Genomic DNA, 13,980 nt, shown 5'->3' with positions numbered 1-13,980 from the left:
AATCTTTACAAAGCACATAATACTCGGGACAAGAAATGTTGAGTGTATAAAAAAAAAAAAAAAAAACGAACAAAGCATGAACACTTTTTATAATAAACTTTCCACAGCTGTTATTCTTAGCAAAACCCAGTGACACTGTAGCATTGAAGGTAAGGACAAAGCCTCCCTCATGTCCCTCTTGTGGTCTTGTGAAGGCAACAATGTGAAAAGACTCCAAGAGTCTCCTGCAAGGTGGGATGTGTCATTATCGGACTGTATCATGGATATTTATAAGAGATAAGATAAGATAGAACTTTATTAATCCCTCGGGTGGGTTCCTCTGGGAAATTCGACTTCCAAAAAAAGCACAGCAACGACCAAAATTACAGTTACAGAACTGTTTTTTTTTATTTATTTATATATATATATATATATATATATATATATATATATATATATATATATATATATATATATATATATATATATATATATATATATATATAAATATATATAAATAAATACAGAGACAAATATAAATAAAATATACAAAGGGGATAAATAGAATAAATAGGAATAAAAAATAAATTATAGCACATATTTTTTTTTTTTTTTTTTTTTTTTTTTTTCTAAATGACATCAGAAACAGCAGTATGCGACATTACGTGATGGCAGAGCTTCAGTTCATCCTTTGTCATTTTTTTTTTTTTTTTTTTTTTTTTTTTTTTTAATAAATAGGACAGGGGGAATGAATGAGAGAGAGAGGGGGAGAGAAAGAAAGAAAACCAAAGGGGAGAAGAGACGGTGAGAAGGGGGGGGAAGAGAGACAAAAAAAAAAAAACTCCTGGGTCACCTGTATGGAGAAAAAAAAAACAAACAAACAAACAAACAAACAGAGGAGACAGCAAACAACAAAGAGCAACATAATAATAGAGAAAACAAAGCACCATCACAATAAACTAGCTAGTCATAGATATCAGTATTTACTAAGTAATAAACAATATTGTGCAGCACGCAAGATAGACAGCGCACAGTGTGCTTTGAGGCAGCAGCCAAGAAAGCTTTAGTCCGCGTCTGTGAATACCCATGTGTGCATACCTGTGTGGATCAGCATGCTTGCATTCCAAAGGTTTCTCCATGTAATGATCTGCTAGGGAGTGTGGGGGGGCCTCAGCCCCGTCCTCCAGGGTGTGAAGCGGGTATGGAGGAGATCAAAACTCCAGACATCCAGAGGCCCCCAGAACACAAAAGACCATGGAAGACCAACAGAGGGGCAGCCGCGCCACTGTTCCAGTAAGAGCTGAGGAGAGTCCCAGACGAGGGCTCACTCAGCAGCCGCGGAGCAGAAGCCAGGGGGGGTTGCAGTGACGCGCCCGTGAGCTCCGCCGGCCCCCAGCTGCGCCTGAGTGACCGAGCCCTAGGCCGAGAGGCCGGGGGCACCCCACCTCCAAAGGGGGCCCGAGCGAGCCCCAGGCCCCAGGCCCCGACAAGCGGCCGCCAAGGAGTGAGCCGGTGTGTACCCGGACGCCCACCCCCAGACACAAAGAACCACCAACACACCGACACCTGAGGGAGTCCGCCACCGGCAGGGGAAGTGGTGGTGGGTGGAGATAGGCCTCCAAACCTTGGAGGGCCTGAGGTGTCCCCAGAGAGGTGGCGTCTGATACCCAACCTGACATATAGACACAGACATACAGGCACACACAGACACAAACATCCATTCCCACCCTCATGCTCTCATATGCACTCACTCCACACTCAACCAACGTGGAGACAGACATAAAGAGACGCTGTACACACAATCACACTCCCCAAGCGTACTCTACAATCCGGGTCTAGGTACCCTTGCCCCTGGAGGGGGGAATTGCACCCAGACCCAGGTGGTGTTACCCTTTTCCCTGCGGTGGGGAGAGGCAGACCACCCCGACTCCGCAGCAGCAGGGAGGCCCCACACCCCAGACCGCAGTCGGACGGCCAACTCCTCCTACTAGCCCTCCCGCTCCAGCAGGCCGCAGAGAATGGGGGTGGGAGAAGACTCCAAACCTCCCTCCACCCGCTCATTGTAGTGTTGATGCATATGTGTTCTAAGGTGCAATTAAAACCCAGGAGGGCATGGAGCTACCTGCCAAGGAGCAGCAGGTAAGCGCATAGTCCCTCCTGCTAACCCTCAATGACTAAGTGTATTTAAAATTGAGAGGTGGGCAACGACGTCAGGGGTGAGGTATACACCCTGATGGTGATTTGGACTCCGTGATTGTGCCCACCCCCAAGATCCTATATGTATGTGTAATGAGAGTGTGAATAATGTGAATGTCTAAGATGTGGGATAAAATTGAGGCAGAGGCAGCCAGAAGGGGACAGGGGGGGGGGTAGCCTCCTCTGCACCCTGGTGACATACCCCCACTCCAAGGCCCTGCATGTGTGGGTGGTTGTGGAGGAGCGGGAAGAGGGAGGCAGCTGGAGATGGGGAGGGAAGGAAGGGAGGGGCAGGTAACCCCTCCCTGGGGCCAGCTCCCCCGCTGACCCCAGTAGGCACTCCCACCCTCCGCGACCCGCCAGGGAAGGGGGGCCCAGGCCCATCAGACCGGGGCCCAGTGCAGTAGCGCCCCCCGGCTCCACAGAGCCCTGGACAGTCCACCCAACCCCACCACAGAGAAAACTGCACCCACCCCACCAACCACACATCTTCCAGACTACATAAGACGGTAAACGCCCAGGCTGAGATCTTCCTCCACCTCTCCTGTATCTCCCCCTCCTGCAGAGAGTTCCTGAGAGAAGAAAGCTCCTGCCAGATGTGACCATCCCCCCCACCAGTTGAAGAGCCCCCCAGGCGGCTCGATGCACCGGCGGCACCCTGCTCCAGGGCCGGGCCCCCATGCACCCACCCGCCCACAACCCCGGCAACACACCAACCAGGACCCGAGCCCCCGAGGCCCGGCCCGGGCCCCCGCCCAGAGACGGAGCACCCCCAGAACCTCACGCCCATCCCGGACCCACCCAGGGGCAGCCAGGTTGCCAGGTCAGTAACCCACGTCCGTCAGCACAGACCCTCCCCTAGCCCCGCTGCACGCAGCCGCGAGGAAACAGTCACCTGAGAGCCAACAGAGCCCTCAACCGGACGTGACCGCTACCCCGGGTTGAGCCCCCCAAGGAAGATGCCTCCGGGGAACCCCCCGACGCCCTAAGCCTGTCCCTACCCCCTCACCAATCACAACAGTGAAGGCGGGACCAAACTATGACCCCCCACCCCCACTAGGTGATGGAGCTGATAAAAGGGGCCCAGAGCAATTGATCTGATGTGGTGGCAGAGGCTGTGTCAAGACTAATGTAATCTAATAGATAATTTCTATATTGGTTAGAATTAAGATTATTTTTATTTTTCCAGTTCATGAGGACTGTTTTCTTGGCTATGCATAGGGCAGTGAAGATCATATGGGCTATATTCTTTTCTGAAGTGACATTATCTAAGCTGCCCAACAAACACACTAAGGGGGAGGTTGGAATGTTACATTTCAGACATTTTGATAAGTCTTCACATATCTCGCGCCAAAACTTTTGCACTGGTGGACAGAACCAAAGAGCGTGGATGTAATTGTCTGGTGTATTGCCTTGACAGTGTGAGCAGTTGTTGGAAGATGTAAAGCCCATCTTGAACATCCGATGACCTGTATAGTGCACTCTATGAAGTATTTTGTATTGTATTAATTGCAGACTGGGATTTTTAATTAATTTAAAAGTTTTTAAGCAAATCTGAGACCAGAAGTTTTGGTCTAGGTTGACTGATAAATCTGCTTCCCACTTTGCAGTAGGAAGGGATATTGATTCATCTAATTTAGAAAGTGTTCTGTATATTTTAGATAATAATTTGGGGGATTTAAGAGTAAGAAAATGTGCCGCGCTTAGTGGTGTTTGTAATTCAACTTGACTGAGGTTAAATTTCTTTTTTACTATGGATTTAATTTGTTGATATTCTAAAAACCTTGTCTTGTTGATCCCATATTGTTCAACTAGTCTGTCAAATGGAATAAATTCTGTTCCCTCTAATATATGTTCTAAGTATTTAATTCCTTTACAACTCCATTCTGGGAAATTAATCATATTATTGTTTTGTAATATGTCAGGGTTATTCCAGATAGGTGTACGTTTGCATGGGATTAATGAAGACTCCGTTATTTTTAGAAACTCCCACCATGCTGTTAGAGAAAAGCTGATGTTGATACTTTTAAAGCATTCATGTCTTTTGATGTTTGAGCTAATAAATGGTAGGTCTGAAATCTCTAGATCCTTGCATAGTGCCTGTTCAACATCTAGCCAGGGCTCAACTAAGAAGGTATGTTTTAACCATTCTGAGATGAACTGAAGCCTATTGGCTAAGAAGTATTGGTGAAAATTAGGCAGATCTAATCCTCCTCTATCCTTGGTTCTTTGTAGCGTTTTTAAGCTAATACGCGGGGGTTTATCTTTCCAAAGGAATTTGGAAATATATGAATCCAGAGATCTGAACCAATCTTGTGATGGTTTGTTAGGGATCATCAAAAATAAGTAATTTATTTTTGGCAAGATCATCATTTTTATAGTGGCGACCCTTCCCATGAGTGATATGGGTAAAGATTTCCATCTAGTCAGATCGCCTTCTACTTTCTTTAGAAGTGGGATGTGGTTTAGTTTAGTTAAGTCTGAAAGCTTAGGAGAGATATTAATACCTAAATATTTAATGTTTCCGGATTGCAGTGGGGCAGAGGAAGAATTATGGAAGGAGCAGTTAATGGGGAGAACTGTAGATTTTGGCCAGTTAATTGAATAATCTGAAACTCTTGAAAACCAGTTTATTAAAGTAATTACCTCAGAGAGGTTGGTTTGTGTGTTTTGCAGAAAAAGCAACACATCATCCGCATAGAGACTGATTTTATGTTCTATGTTCTTACATTTTATGCCCTTAATTGTTGTAGCCTGTCTAAATGCTGCTGCTAGAGGTTCGATAAAAATTGCAAAAAGTGAGGGGGAGAGTGGGCATCCCTGTCTGGTGCCCCTCAGGAGACAGAAGCTGGAGGATGTCTGGTCATTTGTTCTGATACGAGCCGTTGGGGAATTGTATAATATTCTTATCCAGTTTATGAAAGAGTTTCCAAAACCAAATTTGTGTAAAGTTGCGAATAAAAATTTCCAATTAACTCTGTCAAATGCTTTTTCTGCATCTAGAGATAATATTATGGCTTCGATGTTTTTATCGTATGAGTAGTCTATTAAATTAAGTAATCTACGAGTGTTTGTTGAGGAGTGCCGACCTTTTATGAAACCAGTTTGGTCAGGATGAATTAAGAGGGGGGTCATTTTCTCTAATCTCTTTGAGAGAGCTTTGCAGATTATTTTAAGGTCTACATTTAAAAGAGAAATTGGACGATAGCTTGAGGGAAATAAAGGGTCTTTGCCTGGTTTTAGCAGGAGACTAATGTTGGCAGAATTCATATTTGGTGGTAGTCTGCCCTTTTCCTCGATTTCCTGCAACATGCTGTGGAATACTGGTGCCAAAATTGTCCAGAATTCTTTGTAGAATTCTGCAGGGAAGCCGTCTGGACCTGGAGCCTTATTATTGGGCATACTTATCAGGGCTTCCTGGAGTTCACTTGGCGTCAGTGGCGAATCCAATTCCATTGCTTGACTGTCTAGTAATTTTGGAAGAGTTACGTTGTCAAGAAACAGATCAATTTCATTTTTAGATGGGTTTATTTGTGGTGAGTATAAAGTTTCATAGAAATCCCTAAAAATGTTGTTTATTCTTCCAGGATCATATATTGTGTTCCCCGATAAATCTTTAGCAGCACATATAGTTGTTTTTTCTTTATTTATTTTTAGCTGGTTAGCTAGAAATCGACCTGATTTGTTACTGTGTTCAAAATTCTGCAAGCGAAGTCTTTGTATAAGGAATTGTGTTTTTTTATTAATAGTTTCATTTAATTCTAGTTTTGTTTTGCATATTTTGTTCAATGTTTCCTGATCTTGGTGGGACGCGTAGGCTTCTTCTAGTGATTTGATGTTTTTTTCTAATTCCTGAATATTTTTGTTTTCTTCTTTCTTTTTGTGTGATGAGAAAGAAATTATTTTACCTCTCATCACAGCTTTCCCTGCTTCCCATAGAACAGAAGCAGATATTCCGGGAGTGTATTATAGCACATATTTAACAATTTCCAGTGTACCCGTGGAAGGTGTGCAGATACTGAAGATACATCCTTCCTCTCGTTCTCCTCCTCGTCGTTTATTTCTTAAAATATAGAAGAAAACATTTTTCGCCTTTATTTCCTCTGCTTTCTTTGTCACATCACATGCTGAGACAGCCGGCACCTCCTCCCCTATTCACAGACTCACGAGGCAGTGATGCTGAGACCAGTGGCCAGTCAGTACATTTACTGAATGTGTATGTGCATTGCTGGGAAGCCGTCCTTCATCACGTTTGCCATTTTTTTTTTTGACACCCGCAGTCAAAGGCCAAGCGCTAAAAGAGTGAGCAGAGAGTGAAAACAAGCGTGAGACAGAAAAAAGGGCAAAGGCGGTGCAAGATGGGGGGGAAGAACCAAGAAGAAGTCACTACAGGAGAGTGGGAACACTTATAAAAGGCCACGTGAAAGCAGCAAGCGTTACAGTACTGTGCAAAAGTGTTGAGCCACCCATCATTTCTTTATCATATGCTCCAACACCACTGACTGAAATGCAACCCCAAACTGTTACAGAGCCCCCACTATGTTTTACAGATGGCACTCATGTTATACCTCTCCTGACACACGACCCATGGTTTGAACCAAAAGTTTAAAATCTGGATCTCTTTGAAATTTTTCATCACTCCATAAGACCTGTTGTTACAGTCCAGTTCTTGTGTAATTTGGCATACCTATATGCAAAGTCTTCATATAATAGTTCTTTGGGAATTGAAACCCAAACTGTTATCTTTGGTATTTGAATTATTTGATTTGAATGATGATGGCTTTAATGATGAAAGCAGTCAGGTGCATAGACTGACCTGAAAATGAGTGAATATGTAACCAAGGTCAAAAAGAGGACTTTAAAAGACCTTCTCAAAAAACTACTGTTCAAAACAACTTGTGGTACTGTCGTTTCTACCTGTACAAAGAGTGAAGTAAGATTGCAATAAAAGCTCTGGCAGCCAATAGAAAAAGTGGAAAACTAAAAAAAAAAAAAAACAACCCAAAACTCAAATAACATTCTGTCACACTGTTACTTTGTTACTAAATACAATTTTATTGTAGAACTAATGTACACAATGATTATCTGATCTGAGCATTTATGCAACATAAATTAGTGTGTGACTTTGTAAACTGGTGGCAAGGTTTGAAAAAACAAAAACAAATCAAATATCAAGCTATCACTGCTACGTTTTTCTGTACAGATCGTTAACAACACAAGAAGACACAGTTTATTTAAATTAACCAGTGCACTCTTCAATACAGGACAAAACCCCCCTATTTTTAAATAATGCAAAAAAAAAATCTCAAAAGGCACTTTAAAAATGGTAAAGCTTAAACTGTTTAACAAAAGGAATGCAACACATCTGAGGAGGAGAAATTTCCAGGTTGCTGAAGAAATAAAAAAATTAAAAAAAACCCTCAAAGGAAAGACAAGGACATGAACGTGTCCTGACCTCACAGACTATAACGACTGGCTTGTAAGTGCCCGACTCTTTCAAACCCCTGAACTCCAGTCTGTGATGCAGTTTAATGTGTGCACAGTTTTGAATGATAAATCTAACATTCAAAGTATTTCAATTTTGAATGACGCTTGTGGATCGCAAAAAATAAAAAGACTTCTATAAAAAAAAAAAAAAACACCTTTCTTCAGTTCAAGTAGAGGCCAAGCGGAGTTCTCATGCACTGTTATCTTTGTTTTTTTTACAGCCTTTACCATAGAAAACCCCCCACATCAATTTCAAATAGAACATTTTATTTTGCATTTGTTTGTAGTAGCAAACATGATTAATGACGACGAAACATCTTCAGCAGCTGATCGTGCTTCCCATTCACACTGGTAACAGAGATCCAGTCTGTATTATCCGTGTCTCACATATATCTGTTTTTGATGTATTCCCTGTACATCAACATGTCCTCTCTGCACAACGCCCTCACCTGGCCCTGACCGGTCATCACATGGCACTCAAATACCTCCTGGCTGTTTTTGCCCACCTGTGGAGGTAAAACTGCATAGATGCTGTCCTCTGGGAAGCAGGACACTGGCTCTCTAAGAGAGAAGGAAAAGAAAAATGGGAGAGAAGCATGTGTGATTGGTGTATCACCATATACATTAACTTTAGGCAAATCACGTGGCTTAAGACAAGGCAAAAACAAGAGGTGGAAAGGAGTTTGTTTGAGCCAACAAAAGACTGTAAACTGCTGCTGAGAGGTGGAAACAACACGAGGAGGGTGAAGATGAGTGCTTTCACAGCAGTATTACTCATATTTTCCAAAAACTAGATTTTAAAGCATGTCTTACCATCTTCTGGGTGAATTATCAACTGCGTGCTTGTCAAGTCATCTATTCAGTTAGGCTTCCAACAACAGCTGAGGCCTGAGTGAGAGGCTGTTTAGACACATGGCTGCATTTCAAATGGCACCTGCCTCATGATGGGCTGTTTTCAAAGGCACAGCGGAGGCTCTCGGAAGCCTTGAGATAAATTATGAGCTGTGGAGGATGTTGTAGCCATAGAGTATATGGCTACAACCCCCCCCAAGGCTGCTGTGTAAGAATCCTTAATTACACAGACTAGTCAGTAGTGCTGAAGGTAAAAAATATCTCTAGGCCAAGTTGAGAAAACAAATAGCATTTTTGTTTTGGGACTTTTTATTGCAAAATGTGGAAAATGAAAACTACTGACTGATGCATTCATTCATCATAAACTGAGAAACCGCAATCCGTTACAATTCACTGTTTATTGCCCGTAAAATAACAAATATGACCGTGACCCTTAGGCGCAATCTGGGCGAAAAGCCCCGTGATGATTACTGTGTGTAAGTTTGATTAAAATCTGCCCAATGCAGCAGGAGGAGTGATTCCTGTGGCACAGATTCATCAGAACTTTGAGTGGATTTTACACACACACACCTGAGACTTGCTGGAGAGATCTGACTCTAACAAGTCTCACTTGTTTCACAGCCTGCTACACAAAGAAACCGGTGCTGTTAGATGAGGTTAGAGGACAATATGTTTGATTGAAAATGAACTTCACAGTTTGCAGTGTGACTTAATACGACTATAAAGAGGTGGTGCTGGTGTTCAAATAAAGTTCTTATGAGATATTGATGTTGGCAGTTTAAATATGTGCATTTAATAATGAAAAGTGAAGCAATATTGATTACTGGTATATTTTTCAGATATATTTTCCTTTTAAATTTGAGGTTGTTTTTTTTTTAATAAATTTGCCTCTTTTATCCTCTTAAATTTGCTATTATTTCCTTGTAAAACTATCATCTTGAAAATATTATTTTAAACTTTCACTAGCCCTAATACATTGTCACATGAATAGTGCTGATATTAGTTAAACAAGCAAGAAATTTGATAAGTTGCGTGTACAGAGCTGGAAACATGGGTCACAATTTGGCTATTTTCAAACTTATTCAAACAGTATTGACAAGATTTGTGAATTTTTATTAGAAGCAGACTTTTTTACCCATAAAAATAATTTTTATTTCTTACTTTCTTGTTCACATAATATAAAGCAGAAGTATAATGTGTCTACAAACTCCTACAAACCATGTGAGCAACACTGAAAACATTTCAAGTAAATATGTTTGTGTTTTCAAATATTTCAAACTTCATCTTCTGGCCTGTTGAGCTTACTATTACTGTATAAACTGTTTAATGTCTGTAATTTGTACATTACATTTGCCATATTATAAGACAACTTATTTTAGAGCATAGAAAAGCCTCAATTATACCTTCCACATGAGTCTGCTACAGTCCAAGTGATATAAATTTCATCATCAGCATGAAGGTCCATACAGATATCCACGTGCCAGCCTATTGTTTGTTTACACCACGTGGATTTGTGTGTGGAGGATTTACAGCGCACCAACGATGCATACACCTCAGGCGGCGAACTTGAAAGTAGTGTAAAAGGAATGATTACTCGGCCATTGAGCCCCCAGCTGTCCGTGTTCGAATTTGCAACGGAGTACAGTCAGGTCTTAAGGTCAAGACCTTCCAATACTGAAGACAGAAATCAAACAATCTTCCCATGAGCAACACTTGCCCCGGTGGTGCCGAAAAGTTCTTTTTAATGGGTAGAAACCTTAGAAACCAGATTCATGGTGGGCGGCCATCTGTCCTAACCAGCTGGGGTGAGAGGAGAGCAGAGGAAGAAAAGAGGGCCATTAATCTCTACACCTCACTGATGTTTCTCAACAGGAATGGGCTACAGTATTCATTTCTTTTCCATTTTTATCTCCGTCACTTGAGTCATCTTTGGCTGAGCCTGATGGATCAATAGAGGAACATAGAGGGAGGTGACACTCTAAAAGGCTTCTAACAGTGACAACACGTTTGGGGTGCTGTAACATCTTAGAATAGCACTGTTGCACAACAACAGACACACCTGTAGCACCCTGCGGGCCTGACACGAGGATGACAACAATGGCTGGATGGACTACTGAAAGGCCAGAGAGAAAGACAACGTAGATGAAAAGGTTTGATTCCCTGCTGATGGAGATTTCCTAAAAGAAAATATTGATACTTCTGCCACTTTTGTAAGATAAATTACAAATTTTCTCCTGTTCTGTAAGAAGGGATACATACAAGAAACTTTCACATTTAAAAACGGTTCACACACCAAAGACATACTAGAAACACATCAGAGGCATGTCTTTCATCATCCTTGAATTTTCCTCCTCCAAGTTGATTACATGTCCCCACTGTGTCTTTGTCAGCCTCTGTCAGTCTTCCTCTAAGTGACCATTTCTTGTCCATATCCTCTTCAGTTCCACATGACCATCAAACTTAGTCGATCCGAATGACAACCGATCTGGTTTTCTAGGAAATTACTGGCAATGATAACGAGTCGCATTCATGGTCTTCTTAGAAAACTGAAAGTGAATACCTTCCTCACCTCTCACCCATGCATTCAAACATAACAAGGGAAAGAAAACTAATTCATGAAATTTCTATCCACTTTTGCACTTTTTCATTCTGTAAAAAGGTATCATTTCTATAATGTCTGTTGAACAATACAACCGCTACCAATTCCCTCTGATGCAGTCTCTAAGCCATTTTCCCTTCAGGAACATTTGCTTAATAATCAACGTGTCTCAAAGTGTTTTTTTATTTTCCTGAAGCGAGGTTTTACTACCTTTTTTTTGCTGTTTTTTTACTACAACTGCAAGGAGCTCCCTCCACCTCCCTCCCTAATCTCACTGCAAACATCACAGTCGACAGTGACTCCTGCCTGACCTCATCTGCCAGGCTGTCCATGACCACTGCCAAGAGGGGTTCAGTATCCTGCACCACAATTAAATATTTCATCACATGCTTCCTCATACAGTACCATAGCTCTTCTCTTGGTATCCTATAAAATCCTTTCACATGCTTTCCAAAATGACACATTACAGCTCTTTCTGATCATCTCTGTACTTCTTCATCAAAACTTCTAAATATGTAAAATTTGAAATCTCTAAACTAAACCGTGTCTTAGAGCCAACTGCGAGTTAGTATGGACTCTGCCTGCCAATCGTCACAAATTAACAAGTCATATCTCGTTTGTATAATCCATAAAAACATGATTAAAAACATCAATCTGTGATTTCTGCTTTGGGAGGCTTTGGATGCTGAACTAATGGAGATTTGTTATAGGTAAATTGTCTTACTATAAACAGAAAGACAATTTTTTAAAAGAGAAAACAGCGGCTGAAAGATGGGAATTTTCCATGTACAACATATATGAAATTGGGAAGGCGAGTGCGGGAGTTATTTATAGTTACTCTTGCCAGGACAAAAAAAATTTGTATTTACTTGATTCAAAATGAGTAAGTAATTTTAGGGGGTTGTAAAGTAATTTTAGGGGGGTTGTAAAGCTGTAGCTTTTCCACATGATTTGATTTCTTTACACACAGGAAAAAATCCAAGTGAACTGCAAGCAAACCAAAATGTATCATTACAGAATATTCAGTCTGCTTATTGGGCATATATGTCTAGGGTGCGAGCAGTAAATACAGTAAGAAGGTGCTGTGTTCTGATCTACTGCATAAAATGAAGAATTCCTGCTCATGTCACAGATGGTTGCTAATAGATACAGACCCCAGCACATTGATTGCGCCTTGTTGCATCCCAGAACACAAAGCACATGTAGCTACAGGAAGTTTTTTTTAGCTCAAACTTGCAATGTATACCTGGTAGTAGGTTTGGAAAGGGGTCAAATCAAGTTCACAGAATCACAGACTGCTCTGGAGTTCATTTGGGACCACACAGGGTCCCCCTCCACCAAAGGGTCTTAGTGTGGTTGTTTTGGCTCGCACTTACATGCGATTACAGTGTTCAAATCAGCACAAATGGACTGCGCCAGAGTTCGATTTAAACAGACTAAAAACTGGAGGTGCGCAAGGACCATCAATAAGTTTAAATGTTCAAACAAGTTTTTTGCACTTTCACAAGAAGACAAAACCTAGCAGGTATGAATGTTGATATATAAGAAGCCATCATGTAAGAAAATCACAAGTGCATGTAGAGGAGGAATTTGTTTCTAAACTGATTTATGTGTTTGCACAGGTGTGTGTGCATGCATGCCTTACAGCTCAAAAGACAGCTCGACAAAAACATCTTGTGCGTTTCCATGGCTGCACATTGCCATCACACGTGTGGTTGAACTTTGAATCTGGCTGAGGGATAAAAAAAAAGGGGGAAAAAAAACCAAACAAACACCATCTACGGTAAAGAGTGGACTGTCTGGGAAATAGCGTGTATGCAAAGAAGTGAAGAAACATATGACAATTAAACAGTGCGCAGCTAGAAGCCTCGACTGAGACCACTTAGTAGTGCAATCCTTCTCCCAAGGCTAGTGAAAATGTTGAGTGCTTTATAAAAGGGGTCATTTATAACTGCAAACCAAGAATACAATACCATACATTACACGTGAGCCAGGTTTATTGAGTTTGAGTACATGTGGCTTTTTTCCCCTTTTTTCTATTAATATGTTTTACTCACAGACAGATGATGTTTGCCGGGTTTATGTGTTCAGTTCTCTCCACTCTGTGCTGGCTCTCACCCAAGTGAGCAAACCTGCAGGAAAATACAAAACATAATACAGAGAATGAATGATATTTCTGCAAAATAAGCCAGTAGTGTAGGTGTGCATTGCTTACAAATGCTTCTGCCCTCTTCATCGTGAGCGGAACGATCCAAATAACCCTAATCTGTAATAGGGTCGTTATGGCTCTACCGAATGCTTTCAATTTAAGGCTTCATACTGTCTTCAGTGTTCAACTTGTCTTCTGAGATCTCTAATATTTAGATCTCACCATCATCAAATCACAAATTTCCCTGTAGGTCATTTTTCTCTCACAAAGACTCAATAATATGCAACTGCTGAGTCCCCCTCTGGCTGTTGCTTATGATTTTTAATATTAATGCATTGATTAGCAGAGCACTGGCTGCAGCCACCATCTTTGGAGCAGTTTCAACTTCAATAATGAATGCAATTTCATTCTCATTATGTGCCACTGTAGTAGGAGAATATGAACAGCATTCTTCACTGCAATTTGAATTGTGTGTGTTTTTTAAGGTTTACTCCCTTGCTTTAGTCACCCAGTATAAATGTGACTGCCATCGAAGTGCGATGAGACAGAATACAGACCTAAGTCAGTGAAGATGTTAAAATAAATAAATGTTTTGGTAACAACTAAATGTCAGGACCATTTTATTTATTGTTACGTTAACTACCTAACTTATTAGAAATTGCTCATACATTCTCGACCAATGCCACATTTCTATGTAATGCATATGCTGTATTTTAAA

General features: G+C 41.4%; 1 protein-coding gene across 1 annotated transcript in view; it reads right to left on the bottom strand.

Moving 5' to 3' along the window:
* Positions 1-7,836: 7,836 nt before the first annotated feature.
* Positions 7,837-13,980, bottom strand: part of fig4a (FIG4 phosphoinositide 5-phosphatase a) — a 57,044-nt gene continuing 50,900 nt past the window's right edge. Inside the window, exons 23-24 of the mRNA XM_085371846.1 lie at positions 13,171-13,245; positions 7,837-8,223 (exon numbers count right to left, since the gene is read on the bottom strand). Of these exons, the coding sequence (XP_085227972.1) occupies positions 8,046-8,223; positions 13,171-13,245 (253 nt within the window). The 3' untranslated portion in view covers positions 7,837-8,045. The remainder of the gene's footprint in view (positions 8,224-13,170; positions 13,246-13,980) is intronic.

The sequence above is a fragment of the Diplotaxodon limnothrissa genome, linkage group LG15 (assembly GCF_057381915.1).
Source record: "Diplotaxodon limnothrissa isolate DT_005_m linkage group LG15, D_limnothrissa_male_GT1.1, whole genome shotgun sequence".
NCBI lineage: Eukaryota > Metazoa > Chordata > Actinopteri > Cichliformes > Cichlidae > Diplotaxodon > Diplotaxodon limnothrissa.
The sequence above is the reverse complement of the archived record's forward strand: the minus strand, read 5'-3'. Positions and strand labels throughout refer to the sequence as shown.